The sequence below is a fragment of the Stomoxys calcitrans genome, chromosome 4 (genome assembly GCF_963082655.1).
Source record: "Stomoxys calcitrans chromosome 4, idStoCalc2.1, whole genome shotgun sequence".
NCBI lineage: Eukaryota > Metazoa > Arthropoda > Insecta > Diptera > Muscidae > Stomoxys > Stomoxys calcitrans.
This window is the reverse complement of record NC_081555.1, coordinates 27,432,191-27,453,265: the sequence shown is the minus strand read 5'-3', so window position 1 is coordinate 27,453,265 and position 21,075 is coordinate 27,432,191. Positions and strand designations below refer to the sequence as shown.

General features: G+C 39.2%; 1 protein-coding gene across 11 annotated transcripts in view; it reads right to left on the bottom strand.

The window, feature by feature from the left end:
• The window catches only part of LOC106085709 (amyloid-beta-like protein), a 484,321-nt gene extending 469,371 nt beyond the window's left edge, over positions 1–14,950 (bottom strand). For 10 of the 11 annotated variants that reach the window (XM_059366964.1, XM_013250073.2, XM_013250075.2 and 7 more), the window contains exon 1: positions 13,973–14,950. In XM_059366964.1, the coding sequence (XP_059222947.1) occupies positions 13,973–14,038 (66 nt within the window). In that variant the 5' untranslated portion in view covers positions 14,039–14,950. The remainder of the gene's footprint in view (positions 1–13,972) is intronic. The other variant, XM_059366966.1, reaches the window with a different exon arrangement.
• Between the last annotated feature and the right edge of the window lie 6,125 nt (positions 14,951–21,075).

Genomic DNA, 21,075 nt, shown 5'->3' with positions numbered 1-21,075 from the left:
AGCAGACGAAAGATAGAACACAATAAACTGCTACAACAACAACAACCAAAAGACCGATGGAAAGATCAAGTGTTGGAAGACACCTTGAATCTTGGTGTCAGAGATTTTAGAATGAGCACAGAAGATCGAGGCGCTTGGAAAGGAACTCTACGTTCGGCTAGTGGAACAAATGTTGTGTCATAGCCAATTAAAGTAAGTCAAGTAATCTTCAAACATTAAATTATATGGAACGTATTATCGATTTAAATAAAGATTTCTTGGATTTTTCTGAATTTTATGTTTTTTTTTTTTGGAAAACTATAGCTCTTGAAAAATCACCCTTTATAAACGACTGACATGAGATTGAAGCTAACATTTGTTCTCCTCAAGTTAAGTTCATTGATAAGGACCTGCTGTTTTATTTACAAAATTCTAAAGGCGCCCATGCCCACCTAAACACAATGAATAAACTTTCATTTACCATTTTCGAAAAGTTTTTGGTCCAAATTAAAGATTTCTAGTTGTTGACCTGCTTGCAAAATCCATGGTTTCATCATCTAAACCCCTGGGAAAATTCTTGTTCCATTAATTACGAATGCATATCGCTCATTGTTAGGCTAAGATATGGTATCTGGTGGTTTAGAAACAATAACACCAGCACAATGGGCCAAGAACAAATAGATGCATACGTACTGCTAAGGAGGTATATATTCTACCATTGCCTCTCCCTTTGGTACACCCGCCAACATCTACTCTTTCCGCTAACTGGGTAGCTGACTCATATTTATATGGCACCAAGCCATGCAGACATGCAGGACCCATACGCATTCACACACTCTCACCCACTAGGCCATTGTGGCAAAAACCCCTTAAGAGTCTTATTTAAAAATTGTCTGTTGCCACTTCTGGGGGTTTCTTTTCATCAGCAGCCTCTCATATCATCGACTGTTCCCATATTTTGGCCTTCTTTCACTTTGTCATTGTTCGTTGTATTATGAGTAAGTCTTTATGTGGAGAGGCGCCCGAGTTGTTTGTTTCATTCCCAGTTTGCCTAAGGGTTTTATTAGACTCTATTATGCTTGTTTTACTCTAAACCCCACACACACACCCATACACACACAGAGACACTGCTGCTAAGGACTAACATGGGTGTGAGTGTGTTTGAGTTTTTCTATTTTTTGTGTTAATATCTAAGTGTAATGTACATAGGATTTTTTGTAGAGCTTTATACTCAAACCTCAAAATACACATATATGACGCCTCATTGAAGACAAACAGTTATCCCAAATGATATGATATGTATGTGTGTAAGATCTCTATTACCATCCTTTTGCATGTGTGTGTGTGTGTGTTTATGTATGCGTAATGGCATGTCCTTTTAAGCCACAAATATTTTAATATCGAACATTTTTAAACCAAAAGAAAAAAAGTATAAACCATAAATCCCAAGTAATTTGCTTGCTTTCTATTTTCCTTTCTCTTCCCTTCCGTTATGATTGTTTAAAGCATTTTGTATGCTTTTGAATTTCCTTAAGAAGAAAAATCTTCAAACACATTAACACCCCTTAGGTTATACTTTATTTATTGGCAATTTCATCAAATTTTGTACTAGGAATTCTAGAGACTTCCCTAAACCACACACACACACAATCACATATACACTCTCTCTCTTATAAGCATATTTTAACATTCTATACATGGTACACTGTCTTCATGAGAAATGCCTTGGGGTTAATCTAAGATTTTTGTGTTTTTAATTGTCGTAAATATAAGTAAAGGGTGTTTGAGTAGAATGATAGAAACATTTTAATTAAATAGATCATAGTTGAAAAGCATTTTTAAAGTAAAACAAAGTAAACAAGTAAGAGCATGCTAAGTTCGGCCGGGCCGAATCTTATATACCCTCCGCCATGGATGGCATTTGTCGAGTTCTTTTCCCGGCATCTCTTCTTAGGTAAAACAAGTAAAAAGCCGTTAAGTTCGGCCGGGCCAAACTTTAGATACCCACCACCTCGGGTATATATGTAAGCTACCTTTCATTCCGAATCTCGACCGATATGGACCAAATTTACGAAGGAAGTCGAAGGGCTTAAAAAAACTCACTGTCCCAAATTTCATCAAAATCGGATACTAAATGTAGCTCTTTTGAGCCTAAGATCCTAAATCGGAGGATCGGTCTATATGGCAGCTATATCCAAATCTAAACCCATCTGAGCCAAATTGACGAAGGATGGTGAAGGGGATAACACAACTCTCTATCCCAAATTTCAGCGAAATCGGACAATGAATGTGGCTTTTATGGCCCTAAGACCCTCAATCAGAGGATCGGTCTATTTGGCAGCTAAAGCCAAATCTGGACCGATCTGGGCCAAATTAACGAAGAATGTCGAAAGGCCTAGCACAACTCACTGTCCCAAATTTCAGCAATATCGGATAATAAATGCGGCTTTTATGGGCATAAGACCCTCAATCGGAAGATCGGTCTATATGGCAGCTATATCCAAATCTGGACCGATCTGGGCCAAATTGACGAAGAATGTCGAAAGGCCTAACACAACTCACTGTCCTAAATTTCAGCAAAATCGGATAATAAATGTGGTTTTTATTGGCCTAAGACCCTAAATCGGCGGATCGGTCTATATGGGGGCTATATCAAGATATAGTCCGATATAGCCCATCTCCGAACTTAACCTGCTTATGGACAAAAAAAGAACCTGTGCAAAATTTCAGCTCAATATCTCTATTTTTGAAGACTGTAGCGTGATTTAAACAGACAGACGGACGGACATGTCTAGATCGTCTTAGATTTTTACGCTGATCAAGAATATATATATATATATACTTTATAGGTTCGGAAATGGATATTTCGATGTGTTGCAAACGGAATGACAAAATGAATATACCCCCATCCGTCGGTGGTGAGTATAAAAAGGATAAAAGAAAAAATTTGCTCTGTTATTAGAGCGATATCAAGATATGGTCCAGTTAGGACCACAATTAAATTATATGTTGGAGACCTGTGTAAAATGTCAGCCAATTCGAATAAGAATTGCGCCCCTTAGGGGCTCAAGAAGTAAAATAGAGAGATCGATTTATATGGGAGCTGTATCAGGCCGTAGACCGATTCAGACCATAATAAACCCGTATGTTGATGGTCATGAGAGAAATCGTTGTACAAAATTTCAGGCAAATCGGAAAATAATTGCGACCTCTAGAGGCTCATGAAGTTAAGACCCCAGATCGGTTTATATGGCAGCTATATCAGGTTATAAACCGATTTGAATCTTATTTGGCACAGTTGTTAGATATCACAACAAAATACTTCGTGCAAAATTTCATTCCAATAGCATAGGAACTGCGCCCTCTAGAGGCTCAAGAAGTCAAGACCCAAGATCGGTTTATATGGCAGCTATGTCAGGTTATGGACCGATTTGAACCATACTTGGAACAGTTGTTGGATATCATAACAAAATACGTTGTGCAAAATTTCATTCCAATCGGATTAGAATTGCGCCCTCTAGAGGCTCAAGAAGTCAAGACCCCAGATCGGTTAATATGGCAGCTATATCAGGTTATAAACCGATTTGAACCATACTTGGCACACTTATTGGATATCATAACAAAGCACGTTGTGCAAAATTTCATTCCAATCGGACGAGAATTGCGCCCTCTAGAGGCTCAAGAAGTCAAGACCCAAGATCGGTTTATATGACAGCTATACCAGGTTATGGACCGATTTAAACCATACTTGGCACAGTTGTTGGATATCGTAACAAAATACGTCGTGCAAAATTTCATTCCAATCGGATAAGAATTGCGCACTCTAGAGGCTCAAGAAGTAAAAACCCAAGATCGGTTTATATGACAGCTATATCAGATTATGGACCGATTTAAACCTTACTTAGCGCAGTTGTTGGATATCACAGCAAAACACGTTGTGCACAATTTTATTCCGATCAGATAAGAATTACGCCCTCTAGAGGCTCAAGAAGTCAAGACCCAAGATCGGTTAATATGGCAGCTACATCAGGTTATGAACTGATTTGAACCATACTTGGTACAGTTGTTGGATATCATAACAAAACACGTTGTGCACAATTTCATTCTAATCGGATAAGAATTGCGCCCTCTAGAGGCTCAAGAAGTCAAGACCCAAGATCGGTTTATATGGCAGCTATAACAAAACATGGACCGATATAGCCCATATACAATCCCAAGTGACCTACACTAATAAGAAGTATTTGTAAAAAATTTCAAGTGGCTAGCTTTACTCCTTCGAAAGTAAGCGTGCTTTCGACAGACAGACGGACGGACGGACAGACGGACGAACATGGCTAGATCGACATAAAATGTCACGACGTTCAAAAATATATATTCTTCATGGGGTCTCAGATGAATATTTCGAGTAGTTACAAAGAGAATGACGAAATAAGTATACCCCCATCCTATGGTGGAGGGTATAAAATATAAGACTGTATACAAAATTGTATACAATTCGACTTAGAATTGTATGCCCCAAGCAACATCCAATTCGATTAAGAACTATCCCCTCCAAAGCGGCAGTTCGGTTTATATGGAGGCTTTGCTTAAACATGGCTCAACTAGCCTCATGTTTAAACGTATATTGAAATCCTACACAGAAAAAAATAAAATTCAGTTTCCTTCACGAAATTAATTGATCCAATTAATTTTTTAATTGAAACTACTTCAATCACGAAAATAATCAATCACCGTTTTTGAAAAAGTAAGTGAAAATATTTTCATCAAAAAAAGTTGCAAATTCAATCAAAAATATGACCCAATTAAAAAAATTATTAAAATTTTTTGAAATCTTCAATTAATTTGTTAATTGGTCCAATTAAAAAATCGTTATAATTTCCATAATTGGTACACAGATGTTTACCTCCTGTAACATGAACTTGAGGTGCGTTGTTTGGTCCAAGGTCCATGGGCATTCGTATAAAAAAGTCCCCGCTCTGGTTCTCCAAAAAATTCTGGTGTCGGGTAGGGGTGCTCTATAGATTTGATGGTAGTGGTAGCAGTGTAATGTGCACTGAGACGGTAGCTCTTGGTGGTTGAAGGACTCCATCGGGTTAATGCGGTACGTAGAACCGGCAGCCATGGTATTGCTTTAGATGTGGGACCTATGGGTCTCTGAAATCCCCTTCCCCATATTGTAGGGGATAAAATAGCCTTTAGTTGAATGTACTAAAGCATCATACTGGACATTTTTTAGGATTCGATTAAAAAAATTATTGGTTCAATTACTTATTTAATTCAAAATTGTAAAACTTTCAATTTCACGATTGTGATTGAAAAAATTGCAGATTCAATTAAAAAATTAATTGATTCAATTAATGGTTAAAATTTCAATCGCGGCTGTAATTGAAAACATGTAAAAGCGTGCTAAGTTCGAATCTTATATACCCTCCACATTAGGTCGAGTTCTTTCCCGGTATCCCTTTTCAGACAAACAAAGGATGAAAGAAAAGAATTGCTATGCTATTGGTGCTATATCAAGTCATGGTCCGACAGGAAATTGAACTTCAAATCCAACATTTTGGAAAGGGCAAGAAAGGCAACTCTTGCCCTATACACCTGCAAGAGTGCCATTGGCAAAAGTTGGGAGTTTAGACAGCGCGTCATGCATTGGGTATACAATGCAGTTGTCAGTCCTATAATGCTATATGGTGTTGTGGTCTGGTGGACGGCGCTTCAAAAGTCCACCTACTGTTCAATACTTAACCGCATCCAAAGGATGGCTTGTTTGTGCTTCATAGCCGCACTGAGAACGACAACATCTGATGCACGGAATTTAATGCTACATCTTATGCCTCTGGACATTGTGGCTACCCAAATTGCAGCGGAGCTTTCTCATTGGTCATGTGGCGGCTACAGACACTATGTTATCCTCTATACATTATACGATGTTCCAGGCAGTGTCGATTACACCTGAGCCGCTTTTTGATAAAAATTACTGTACCACTATTTCTGATAGAACCGATGAGAACAACGATATCCCTGGTAACAAAAGTTACATAGACTTCTATACGGATGGTTCCAAACTAAACGACCAAAGTTTTGGGCTTTGGGGTGTACTCTAAAGATCTGGAACTGGTCATATCGAAAAGGTTACCCAACCACTGCAGTGTGTATCAAGCGGAGATCCTTGCAATTAAGGAAGTGGTGGAATGGCTAAGATATAATGTCATTACGACGATTGGCATAAATATCTTCTCAGACAGCCAGGCAGCCATTAAATCCCTGGAGAACGTATTTCTGAACACAAAAACCACCCTCGACTGTCGCAGATCTCTCAACGAGATGGCTGAACAGTTCAAAATTCACCTGTTCGGGGGACGGGCCACAGAGATATCCCAGAGAGTTGTAAAGCGGACGAGCTTGCGAGACTAGGAACTGCGCTACACATTCCAGGGGGCAAACTTTTCAGGACTAGGTAGGCAGTAGGCAAACTTTTCAGGACTAGGCCCGAAGGATAATGAATGATAGATGGTCACAAAGAGGGGGCTGTGAGTATTCCAAAACTATGTGGCCTAATCTAGACTTGAAGAGGTCTACCGCTTGCTGTCATTGGCTAGATCAGACGTCTCAGTCATTGTGTCCGTCATGAGAAGCCACTGTCTAATCGGAAAACATGCTGACATGAGGTGAGGTTACCAGCAACAACTTTTGCAGAAGCTGTAAGGGCATCAAAGAAGAGGAGACTATGGGACACCTTCCGTGTGTGTGTCTCGCACTAGCAGTCAAAAGGAGTTCCACTTAAGGTTCTCATTTCTTTGATAACCTAAAGTTAAGCGGATGTGAACATTCGCAAGTTATTAGGCTTTTTAAAGGGATCAGGCAAGATTGGTCAATAAATGCGCTTTCAGTGGCTCTACAAATGAAGATCAGGCGATATACATATAAAACAGCTATTGTATGACGAAGGGTATAACAAAATTTCAATAGATTTTGGCCCTGTTTTTTTCCTCTAATGTCGTCATGCATGCTCTCCTCGTTATGGCCATATGCCACAACCTATATCTGTAGCATAAAATTCTAATAGTGGCCATTTATCTTTACCTATCTAAACTTTTAATTTCTTACACTCTAAAAATAACAGCCTTTAGCTTTTATCAAAAAAAACTCCAGCAATTTAGCTTCAGTTTGCTTAAGCTTGAAATACTCAGAAAATTTTAAAAATCCATCGGTATGTTCATGATGCCACATCAAGGCTGTTGTCTTACTTTCCCTTGGCGCCCAAAAGAAGCCACAATATTTCTTAGAAATCTAAGCCTAAAAGTATGCAATCTATTTTGAATTCTATTTCTAAGAATCAAGCTAAGGAAAGTGTACCGAAGCAAGAGAAAAAAAAATACAAGTACTAAATAATTCGCTTATAAATCAACTCAAATCAAATCCAACAAGTAAGAGCGGCAAAACGTGGCCCCCAGAGGCTTTTCTGCGAATAGGTCGATAGCATTAATGATGCCGCAAAGATGAAAAAGTTCACTCTCTCTCCCATGTTCAAAATGAAACGTTAGTATACCACTTAGGACATGTTAAGGCTTTTCAAGAAAACGCATTGCTCATAGGATACGACATGACTCTCGCGGTCACCTGAATCTTGGAATAATGAGGTTGATTCTAGGCTTTTCATTGCAGAAGGTTTGGTAAACGTTGCCTTGAGGAGCTTTCAGACATGTATGTCACCCGAACCTGATGGTATATTTCTGGCCTTACAGCAACTTGAAGTTCATTTGGGCTAGGAGGGAGCCATGAATAACCCGGAAAAGCATTTCTGGCCTAAACCATATCAACTATTCTAAGCTAACACTGGAAATCAGCCAGGGTCCTGCGCAAAATATGGTTAAAGTGGCATTTTTTTCGGTTTCTGGGGCTACCGAGGACCTGTATTATTTAACATAAAAAATGAAATTTAATTTTTTTCCCGAGCTGTCAACGTCGGGTTTTGGATTTTGGAATTTGGATTTTTTTTTATAAATTTAACACAAACACCTGCAATTTTGTAAAAATGTAGATTTTTCATATAAGGTTACCATTTTTTTAGTAAAATTCTCCGAAAATTTTAGGCAACGTAAAGAATTTTCATGAAAATATGGCAACATTTTCAAAGCAAAACGTGCTGAGAGAAGAATCTTTGAGAGCGTCGCTGTCAAAACAGAATAGTTTCTATTTCAACGTCATGATGCTAAACTGTGACTCTAGCCGCGGCGGTTTTTTGCTTTCTCTTATAAAATGCATGTAAATCAACTTGACGCTGACTCTTGACTCTTTGATTGGGTTTAGACTCTAAGGGAGGAGGTTTTAGATGTGACAACATGTTTGGAAAATTTAATCGATGAGGTTCAGGATTGGATTGTCTCCATGGAGCACTCCTTCTCTGAGGAGGTTTACAATATCACGGCCAGAGCCGAGTCCGATAAACAACCATAAAAAGCTGAAGACTACTCAGAAGAAGTCGTGGTCCAGATAATTTAGATTGTCCAAGCATAGAAGACAAATGCAAATTTTACCCACTAACATTCCAATAAAGAACGGGGGCAAACTTCTCACATATCAATGAGTGATGGCCAATTTAAGTTTAAGAGCTATGATAGGGGGCCTCCTTTTTATAGCCCAGTGCGAAAGGCGTGCCGCAGTGTGACACATCTTTGGGAAGAAGTTTTTACATGGCAGCCATACCATTTTTTGTTTTCGGGTGTTCTCACCAGAATTCGAATACAGGCGTTCAGCGTCATAGGAGTACCATGCTAACCTCTGTGCTACGGTGGCCTCAGGATGATAAAGGATGATAGTATAATGAGACGAAACTCTTTTGACGTCGTCTAGTTTCGGTTTTCATGCTTTCGAGGTAAGTATTGGGTTGCCCAAAAAGTAATTGCGGATTTTTTAAAAGAAAATAAATGCATTTTTAATAAAACTTAGAATGAACTTTAATCAAATATACTTTTTTTACACTTTTTTTTCTAAAGCAAGCTAAAAGTAACAGCTGATAACTGACAGAAGAAAAAATGCAATTACAGAGTCACAAGCTGTGAAAAAATTTGTCAACGCCGACTATATGAAAAATCCGCAATTACTTTTTGGGCAACCCAATATATCTCCCTAAGCCAGGAAGCCGCATATTGTAATTCAAGTGGTGATACATTATCAGAGCTTGGCGATTAAAAAACACCAACACTTTTGATTGCCATAATAAATTCTAGACTCAGACACAACTTCCTCAGCAATCCCGGACTTCTGAATATCAGAGACAATATCTTTCGACGCCACATTGTTTGTTGGAAAGTTTCCCTGAAGATAAATATGGACCAACGAATGATGGATTATTGCGATGTAAACATGAAAAAGCGGTCTTTTGGACTCTTTCTTTAAAACAGGAGTAAAGAAGACCTTTACACCGTACAGAAGCAGTTCAAAGGAGGCTAGACATGCAGTAGCCCATTTTTTGAATCGAAACATTTTGGATACCCACCACCAAGGATATAATAATTATCCTATTTTATTATAACTCCACTATTATATGCATGGTTACATTGAAATAGCGACTGGTCTCGATCATATTTTATTCAGTTCCCGAGAACTCATATACAAGTAACAGTTTCAGCGAAATCAGGCAAGAAATCCGCTTTTTTAGGAATTAAGACCCTAAATTGGAAGATCGGTCTATGTGAAAGCTATATCTGTATAGTCTGATCTGATTCACATTTGGGTCGGATGTCAATATTTCAATTTTCAACGAAATCGGGCAATAAATAAAGCTTTTATGGGCTACAGACCCCTAATCGGCATATCGGCCTATATGGCAGTTATATCTAAATAGAGTTCGATCTGAACCATATTTGGTTCGGATGGCGGAGGGCTTAAGACAACGCTCTGTTTCAAATTTCAGCGAAATCGGGTAATAAATGCAGCTTTTATGGGCTTCAGATCCCTTATCGGCAGATCGGCCCATATGGCAGGTATATCTAAATATAGTCCGATCTGAACCATACTGAGGTCGGATTTCGGGAGGCTTAAAATAACTCACTGTTTCAAATTTCAGCGAAATCGAGTAATAAATAAAGCTTGTATGGACCATAGACCCTTAACCGGCAGATCGGTCTATATAGCAGCTATATATAAATATGGTCCGATCTGAGCCATATTTGAGTAGGATGTCGGAAGGCTACTCACTGTTTCAAAGCTCAGCGAAATGGATAAAAAATAAAGCTTTTATAGGCTTCGGACACTCTATCGGCAGATCGGTCTATATGGCAGCTATATCCAAAAAACCCGATCTGAATCATATTTAGGTCAGATGTCGGAAGGTTAAAAAACAACCCGTTCAAGAACTTAACCTTCGTTCAGCAAAAAGACGTATCTGTGGCAAATTTCAGCTCAATTTTAGAAGGCTGTAGAGTGATTACAACAGACGGACGGACAGACACACAGACTTCGTTAAATCGTCTTAAAATTTTACGACGATCCAAAGTATATATACTTTGTAGGGTCGTAAATTGATATTTCGATTTGTTGCAAACGGAATCACTAAATGAATATATCCCCTATCCTATGGTGTTGAGCATAAAGCTCAGAAAAATGCATGAAATTTTTATGTGAATCGATCCCTACGGGATATGGGACAGATCCCAAACCTGTCACGAGATATGTCCGCTGGTGATAGCCCCCTTATATGGAAAAAACCCATCACGTTTATAAAGGTTTGTTGCTCGTAGTAACGAATTGCCACCATTCTAATACCGTAGGATAGGTCCTGGGACAGTTCCAAAAAGGATGTCTATACTTTGCAAGTATTTCCAAGGGAGATAACATTAGTTAGCAAATATATTTAACGGATAAGCAATTTTTTAACAATAATTAAGCGACATTTCAAAAGAATAATTCAAGTTATGACAATTGAAACTTTCATTCCCTGTAGGATATGTCCTGTGACACATAACAAATTATAAGTTTAGCTAATTCCAGTTTAGGACAGGTATATTTGGGGCAATTGACTACACATCCCCCGTAGGTGTAGTACGGTCCATATAATTTCATGTTCGATGATTATTTCATGCAAATGTTGGACGCTTAGTCCAATTTTGGCATACTATTTCCAACATTTCGGCCGGTATCTCACGAATAAATGCTTCAATGATGATGTCTTCCAATGCGTCAATTGAAGCGGACTTGTCTGTATAGACATGAGCTTTAACATAGCCCCACAAAAAATAGTCTAAAGGTGTTAAATCGCACGATCTAGGCGGGCAATTGACCGGTCCCAAATGTGAAATAAAATGTTCACCGAACTCGTCTCTCAATAAGTTCATTGTTATGCGTGCTGTTTGGCATGTGGCACCGTCTTGTTGAAACCACATTTCATGCAAGTCAACTCTTGCATTTTGGGCAAAAAAAAAATTGCATACATTTCACGGTAGCGCTCACCATTCACAGTTACATTACGATTCGCATCATCTTTGAAGAAGTGCATTCCAATGATGCCACCAACCTATAAACCGCACCATTCACAGTTACATTACGATTCGCATCATGTGTAAAGAAGTATGTTCCAATGATGCCGCCAGCCCATAAACCGCACCAAGCTGTGATTTTTTCTGCATGCATTGATAGCGCTTGCAATGCTTCTGGCTGATCTTCACTCCAAAATCGACCATTCTGGTTATTAACGTACCCACTGACCCAAAAAGGAGCTTCCTCGTTGGAGTGGAAGAAGCGCGCGATTAACTTTTTTTAACGGAGCACGCATTTTGATGATAAAATTCAATAATTTGCAAACGTTGTTTGTTTGTTAGACGATTCATGGTTAAATTATAGACCAAGCTGAAGATGTTCGACAGTAAAACAAAACACCAAACGTGCGTGAGATGTTTTAACCAGTGTTGCCAAAAAGATTTTGCAAACGCAAATTTTGCCCATGAGCATTCCACTAAGGAACAGGGGCAAACTTCTCACATATCAATGAGTGCAATACGATTCAAGTTTAAGCTCAATAATAAGGGGCCTCCTGTTTATAGCCGAGTCCGAACGGCGTGCCGCAGAGCGACACCTCTTTGGAGAGAAGTTTTACATGGCATAGTTCCTCACAAATGTTGCCAGCATTGGGAGGGAAAAACCACCGCGGAAAATCTTTTCCGCTTCAAGTTTAAGCTCAATGATAAGGGGCTTCCTTTTTGAAGCCGAGTCCGAACGGCGTGCAGCAATGCGACACCTTTTCGGAGAGAATTTTACGTGACATAGTACCTCACAAATGTAGCCAGCATTAGGAGAGGAAAACCACCGCTGAAAAATTTTTCTAATGATCTCGCCAGGATTCAAACCCAGGCGTTCAGCATCATATGCTAACCTCAGCGCTACGTTGGCCTCCGTCAAAGATATAGCCAAAAAAAATCACCCTATATTTTTGATTATGTGACATTTTAAGATGCATAGGCGACATCCCTTTCTTGTTTCAGCTCAATAATTTTCATTTTGTGGTTTGCTTATCCCTTTTCCTAAAGGGCTCCCTAAGCAATTGCCTAAAACTGCCAACTCCAAGTGTATTTTGCCTTTTCCCTTTATGTTTCTTTTTCAATTTCGTTGGCCATCAGACCAAAAGAAAAAAAATTCTTTTCATCTTTGGTTACGGTTAAAAGTTCTACCCCATTATTTTTCTAATTTCGTAGTCAATCAAGTACAAGGTCCAAATATGTCAACACACACAATTGCTGACCAAAAAAACTGACCTACTACCATTAGATTGCAATTATCGGCCACAGCACTCCATTTACCCCTACGTTAAAGGCAAATTGTCTGAAGTCATTTAGACGAAAGCTGCATAGCTGACCAACAATGAGAAATCATGAATCATTGGTCGTGTCGGCCCATATCCTTATGGTAACTATCATGACGAAGAAACAATTTTCTCAATCGATTTCTATTATGCTCCTCTCTAGGCAGGGTGGGTGATGATTGCTGAGGTTTGGGATTTGGCGTATGGGGCTGTGCTTAGTACTGAGTTAAGAAATTTCCAATTTGAATAAACCAATCACCCCATGCGTGGCAAGGATAATGGCTACTAAGCATATAAAAAAAAAAACTTTTCTGTCTGGCTTTGTGGCCGTAGGATAGAAAACCACACACACACACACGCATACACTCTTAGGCATACTAAGAAAAGGAAAAATCGATAAGAATTTCGTCATAAAACACAATAAAGCGATAATAAAATGGAAATACTAATAATAATAATACATAATAATTATTACTGTTATATATGTTGAGGGAGAGAGAGGCAGCGAGAACGAAAGAGAGGGGGGAGCTTAGCAGACCCCTCTAGTCAATGGTAAATAAATGTGTTTTTGTGTAGTGGCTAACCCCCCTTGCCCGACTTTAAGGCCCTCTTTCTCCCCTGAGTTGAATTTAATGCCAACGATTATGGCACCACCATGCTTTACGCATTTCCCTTTGGCCGCCGCACCACCCTCAACACATACATACTCGAAAAAATACAAAACCGAAAAATACAACGAACATTTTGCTTATTTTTCCTTTCGACTGCTTTTGCTGCTGCTGCTGATGCTGCTTCTTATTTTTGTCTTGCTTGTGGCCACCGCAATAGAAAAACAAGCATTGCCAAAGAAGAAAAACCGAAACCCCCAACAACAACAAGAATAATAACAGCAAAAGGCAGCAGTGGCAGCAGTAAACGAAAAGCACCTAAAAAAGGACACGCAGGTATTGTTTGCAGCTGACAGGGTAGGCAGGGAGGCCTTGCGAGCTCTTGACGGAGAAAACAACAACAACAACAACTCTCATACTCATGCACCCCACCAACAAAAAAAAACCGAAAACAGAAAATAAGTCTAATCAGAAAAAGTTTTTTCTTCAGGGTTTTTAATGAAATGAGTCACAAGAATTTTGTACAAAGTACATTAGGCCAGGGTGGGCCCTAAAAAACTCATCAACACACTCTCGCACACAGACTTACCTGTACCTGTGACGTCGCTGTGATGGCCACTAAAGCCATTAGGCCCCATGCTAGTATCCTCGACATTCTTAGATCCAAATGTAGTTGATGTGTGTTTTGAAAAGAGTTTCAAGATTTTTTGGTGATTTTTCCACAAATCCTTGCCAGCAAAGTCTGTGCGTTAGCAATTGAAATCGGTTTAAACTTTCCTTTTCTTCGCAAGCAACTCAATACATATGACGTAAATGTTTCACTTGTTTCTATTTTTCACCGTTCGAGTGTAAAAATATTCGGGGTTTTTTTTTTGGTATCTCACGAAAAGTTGCCAACACTGTTTACGTATCTGTATTTGAGAAAAGAAAATCTCAGCGAATTTGCAAATTTACTTTAAACAATTTTTAGCACAAAATCCTCAGCAATTTCTTTTTCTACTATTTCTTTATATTTTTTTTGCGTGGCACACCCCTTTTAAAAAATATTAGGGGAAAAATAGCAAAACTTCACTTTACTTTCCAGTTAAGACGTATAGGACAACGACGCTTGCTCCCCTCAACACTAGTCGTAGTTGCTGGCGATGAGCTGGTGTTGGTATGGCTGTCGCTTGTGGTTATAATGTAGGTAGGTAGGTGGGTAGGAGCTTAGGGTGTCCCACTCTTGCCCCACTCACACTCTCTCGCACACACAAAAAAATACTCCTTAATTAAGCACTTGAGTTAGATTTTTTTCCAATAATTCTTCTTCTTCTTTTGTGGTAATTTCAACTATTCCGATTTTCTTTCTTCTTTGGCTATTTCAATTTTGCTTGATTTTTTGCTTTTCGCTTAGTATTCTCCGCCCATGAATTGCATGGAAAATCTCACACAAAGAAACACACAATTTTCAATTTGGATTTTCTTTTTTTCCAATTTATTTTCTTCTTTTGTTGGCTTTTTGGGTTCAATTTTACAATTCAGCAAACTCTCTCGATGTGTATGCGCCTAGATGCGTCTACAAAATCCGATTGGTGTATGGAAAAATTTTGCACTCATCATTAACCTTTACGAGTCTTTTTCGAATGGCGAATAAGCCAAAAGAACGAAGGAGAAGAAGAAGAAGCATTGAAGAGAGAGAGAGAGCGCAAGAAAAAGTGTACCATTGTGCCAACATACACTCCAATAGGAATTTCGAAGACCAATATTAAGTTCGAAAGTGCATAGAGGATATGAGAATTTGGTAGTTGTTGAAAAAGGTACGATAAAATGCAACCCTGTGGCCAGTTGATGGTGTTGCCATATGACAGTTTGGGTTTGACATTATTGTTTGAGGTGAAGTACTAAATGTTGTAGAATATGAGTACTGCAATGAGAATTCATAAATTCGTAAATATGTAAATTTTAATTACGAAATATTTAAAGCCTACGTTCTTAATCTATATATATAAAAGTATTGCGTGACTGATTGATTGCTGGCTGACTGATCATCGCCCAGCCCAAAAAGCTAGAATCATGAAATTTTGCACAAATGTTGATCTTGGGTCATAGGCAGGGGATAAGGCTGGATTTGGTGATATTCGTATATATTTGCCCAGCGCGAACTGAAACGGCTAGAATTATGTTCTTGAGCTCAAATTAAGGAGCGTCAAGAAAAAATAATGTTACTAAAAAAAATTAGAAAATCGTACGCGAAGTGGGATAAATAGTAAGTTTAGTACCGCAATTGGTACTATTTGGTACTTTCTATGTTAATTGAACTACAGCTCTGAAGTTTGGAGCTTCGGTACACCAAGGCAACCTTAATTGGGTGACTGTAAGTGTTTATGGAAATTAGTACATTTAGGAACCAAAAAAAGTACAAAAAAGGTACGAATAGAGGTGATCTTTGTACAGGGCGGATGGATAGAGGTAGAATTTAGAAATTTTACTTAAAAGACTTCTGGTGCAAAAGGATGAGGTTGAAAAGAACAAATGGAAAAATAGTACTGGTAACGAGAGGAAACTTACGTTTAGTACAGCAATTGGTACCATTTGGTACTTTCTTTACAGATGGAGCTAGAGGTCTGAAATTTGGCATGTAGGTACAACTAGGAAATATATGGTGAGTGACAAAATTACCTATATAAAATTCGTAAATTTTGGTACCAAAATTGGTACAATTTGGTACTTTCTGTGCAGGTGGAGCTAGAGGTCTGAAATTTGGCATGCAGGTACAACAACAAAAAATAAAATTGGGGACTTTGATCTTTTTACAATTCGTACATTTTGGTACCAATATTGGTACCATTTTGTACTTCCTGTTCCAATGGAGCTAGAGATCTGAAATTTGCATGTAGGTACAACTTTGAAATATATGATGGGCGATGGTTTTTGGGTTTTTTAAATTCTAACTTTTTTGTACCCTAATTTTGTACCCCTACGCCCGAAAATCGGGGCGGACCTTCCTCCTTACCCCAACAGCAACCCCACAAATCAAAAGTTTATATTAAAAACTGAGTTCAAGTACCAAAGGGGCCGTCCCAAAAGTAGAGCCCAAAATCAAAAGTGAACCTATCGGGACAATATGCAACTCAAATGAAAGGTTTTCGGGTGTAGAGTATGAATATGATATTAAAAATAGGATGCAAGTACCTAGAGAGCCATCACAGGCCCAAACCCGTCTCAAAAGTTCTGCCCAAAACCAAAAGAAGACCAATCGGGACAATGTGGAACTCCAATGAAAATTATTCGAGAGTAGAGTAGGAATATGACTGTCGAATACTAATAATAGGGTGCAATTACCAAGAAGGCCGCCGCAAGCTTAAAACCGCAAGGGGGAGGGACCGCAAATGGAAAAGGAAAGCCAGAGATTGCCATCAATACAGCTTTCAACAGATGCACTGAATCATGTGTATACCATGGGAGTAGTGTAATTGTGTAGAAAAAAAATCTGCCATTACACAAGGACACATGCATTGGGAAAAGTACAGCTAAAAGACAGGGTTGTCGAGCGTGGTTATCGAGCGTGGTATTTATATCATAGTGGCTTTTTCGCAATAAATTCGGTATAAGAACAACATACCAACATACGATCTCCTAGCTATGCTGTAAACCCTAGCATTAGTTATCTCATACTAATTAAGATAAGTTGAAACCAGCCCTCCCCTGTCTTACCCCAGCGCTAAGGGGAACCTGTCGTTGCACTACCAAGGCCAAAACAGAATGAGCGCGTTGAGCTCTGTTTTTTAAGAGTCGCGTTGCAAAAATTCAACTCGGCACACAAATTACTCAAAGCAACGCGTAAAGTTAAACATTTTTCAATTTTGACGCTTGAAGGCGAGCGTCATTCTGTATTGCCACATGGGAAGTAGTGTTCTTAGTCTTCAAAGTTAAAAATTATTTAACTTTTGCGAGTTGCTTTTTTAACAATTGTTTGCAGGGTTTAATTTTTCAACGCTACGCTCCTCAACGTCTATTTAGGCCTTTAGTTGTGATAAATTGAACAAAATGTGATAGAGCCATCCGATATCCGAACCTTAGAAAATCTGTTCCAACAATCTATTAACAAAATATTTAACTTTGAGGTTATCTTTAAATGTAGACTAAACGTTTGTAATAAAATTACCAAAATTCTACAATATAAGCGAGAAAATACTAACTCACAAGTAATAAGAGGAGTTTTTATATACATTTTCAAGGAAATTAATTTCATACACTCTGGCAACACTTGCCTTCGCTACTAAAACGACGACAAGTAGTTATAAATTCTTATTAGAAAATATTAACGGTAAACTGCAGAAAAACTATCTTCTTTTCCTTTGGTATTTTATCTTTATTGATATTAAAATTATAATTTATAAAATCCAAAACACCTATTTTATGCCCTTTTATTACAACCCTGCTTATTTTATTTTCTTTTTCGATGCCAATAATTTCATTTGTATTATGGCCATTATTCGAGTCTCGAAATTTCTCCCATTTTGCCTGGTGAGAAGGAGAGCCTGCACATATCCGTTTTTTTCAACTCCTCTCTAATGCTTCTTGGGAACATGGCATGACTTTGTCGTCCTTTGGTCTCTTTCGTATACAAACACTTGTTATTGTGTTTCACTCTGCTTTTGTGGCTTTCTTCCAAATTGTCTTTCCTTCCCCCCTCAACTTGATGTGAGTACAAATATTACGGACATGGTGCCAAAGAGAGTTGTTTGAGAGAGCGAGAGCGCTCTCCCTTAACCAATTTCGAAAACCCTGTGTCTTCGAAACGCACAATCAACCCTTAATGGAATTCCCAATTTTTTACAGCCGGACCGGCGCAGTTTTTTTCGTCTTATCGGTCAAAGAGGGTATATTCCAACATATTCATTCACCACTCACCCTAAAAAAAAAAACAAGAAGAAAACATGTTACATTGACCAAGCAGAAAAAAACGAAAAGGAAAACAAAAAGAAGAATGAAATGAATATGCACAGGGTTGTAGTGTGGTTATATGTATTCGAAATAGTGTTATATAACACTGTTACACAGAATTTCGAACAGTATAACAGTTGGTGTTTTTGGCATACAAGGCAATAAGAGTTCGAAAACCATATGTATTCGAATATGAAAGAAAGTAGTACACATTTATGACACCAGTGTTGTATTTTATCTTATATTGAGGAAAGTTGAAAAGTTATGTTAGGTATGTATTTTATGTTTAGCCCAGACATGTTCATAACGAAAAGTCAGTTTGAAACATAATTCAATTGGTTGGAAATTATATTCGTAATTCTTTTACTCGAAAAGACATAGTAAAGGCAATTTAAATTGAATTACTGAATGATTTCTTGATTATTTTGGAAGTGTGGAATTTGGGTTGGTCCTATCGTCCTTCTGAAAATCCTATGCGAGAAACAAGCCATGAACACAGCCAGACCCTGGTATCTACACGGCCAGTTTTCGATCATTCTCACTTACCGTCCTGGTTGTTATTGCCCTTATGCCAGTTTTACTGTCCGTCGAGCGTGAGCATCTTAACGGCTAGTAAAATTGCCATAAGAGCAATAACAACCAGGACGATAAGGTCACGAAAAGTCTTGCTGAGTAAGAAGGAGATTTTCGCCTTCTCTGAGGATGGCAAAATCTGCATCGCTTGTAAAGAAGAATCAAAGGGAAGATTATTTGGCGGTTAATGCCAGAGAACTGCCGTCAATACACTTGGTTAACCCGAAGTCTTTCGCTTCGACACAGTCCGAGTTAAGGGCGTGGGCGACAAATGCTCATGAAACACTGTGGAACAGCGAAACGGTCGGCAGGACGACGAAAATCCTATGGGGGGACCCGATCGCGAGAAAACGAGGCTACTACTTAAAGGAAGTAAGAAGGAGGTCGGTATAGGAATGGATCGTTGATCATGCCTCGGACTAAGTGAGCCCTCCAATGTGCGACCTTCTCGGTAGTGCGAACGCCTTTTACGAACATTGCGCGAATGAGATGTGGTCTGAGATTTCTCAACTTTTGTGTCACGACCCCTTGAATTGAGAGGAGAAGACACGGGATATTGGGTGAATACCTTATTTTGTGTCTTAATTCACTCTAGGCACTTAATCCTCTTGTTTTTTAGGAGTTCTGTTGATGCCTGTATAGGTTGTCCATTAGAATTTTTTCCCCGGTCAACCTACTTTTTATGTTGTGCGTTGGTTTCATGTTTCTGTTGTCTTAGGCAATGAAAAAACTCCTTTTGTGCCCTCAAAAAGTAAAGTGGGGAGATCGATATTTTCGGAACTTTGTCCATACGCCACATTGCATTTTAATACCCTCCACCATAAGATGGGTGTATACTAATTTCGTCATTCTGTTTGTAACACCTCGAAATATGCATCTAAGACCCCATAAAGTACATATATTCTTGATCGTCGTGACATTTTAAGTCGACCTAGCCATGTCCGTCCGCCTGTCCGTCTGTCCGACCGTTCGTCTGCCCGTCCGTCTGTCTGTCGAAGCACTCTAACTTTTGAAGGAATAAAGCTATGCGCTTGAAATTTTCTTTAGTGTAGGTTGGTTGCGATTGTAAATGGGCCAAATCGGTATATATTTTGATATAGCAGCCATATAAACCGATCTTGGGTCTTAACTTCTTGAGCCTCTAGAGGGCGCAATTCTCGTCCGATTTGACTAAAATTTCGCACGTAGTGTTTTGATATCACTTCCATCAATTGTGCTAAGCATGGTTCATAACCTGATATAGCTGCCATATAAACCGATCTTGGGTCTTGACTTCTTGAGCTTTTAGAAGACGCAATTCTTATCCGATGTGGCTGTAATTTTGCACGTGGTGTTTTTGTTTCACATCCAACCTTTGTACGAAGTATGGTCCAAATCGGTCTATAAACTGGTATAGGTACCATATATAACGATCTTGGGTCTTGATTTGCGCCGCTAGAGGGCGCAATTCTAATCTGATTTGGCTAAAATTTTGCATGATGTGTTTTATTATGACTTCCAATAACTGTGCTAAGGTATGGCGCAAATCGGTACATAACCTGATATAGCTGCCATGTAAACCGATCTGGGATCTTGACTTCTTGAGCCTCTAGAGGGTGCAATTATCATCCGATTTGACAGAATTGAACTTCAACGTACTCAACGCCAGGTGAATCCAGATTCTTCAACATCAATGTAGAGATTCCGTCGGGGCCCAACGCCTTACAAGATTTGGCGCCACAGAAGACATTCGTAACTTCGCCCACGGTAAATTGTGATGGCTGTTCATCGGCTCGGAGACCACGAATACGGCGAATGGCTCTCCTCCTTGCCCTGTCTCTCTCGGGATGCACACTAAATTGACGGTTGAACAACCTGGCGCATCTCTTCGGATCAGTCACGGTTATCTTGCCAAAAGTGACTGAGGTTCTGTCATCCCGTCTACCGGGGTTCGATAGTGACTTAACAGTGGCCCACAGTTTGCCTGCACCGGTGCCTAAGTTACATTGCTCCAAGTGTTCCAGCCACAAATTCCGCTTATGTTCGTTGACTACCCTGTTTATTTCCAGATTCAGCTCGCTGATTCTGGGGGTTCTCGTCGTACCACTGCTTGCGCCGGGAAATTGGGTCGCACGTGGGGTATTCGACCGGCTGGTATAAAGCGAGCGGCTGCTGCGTTAATGATGTCTCGGAATTTCCTCTCGGCCACAAGCA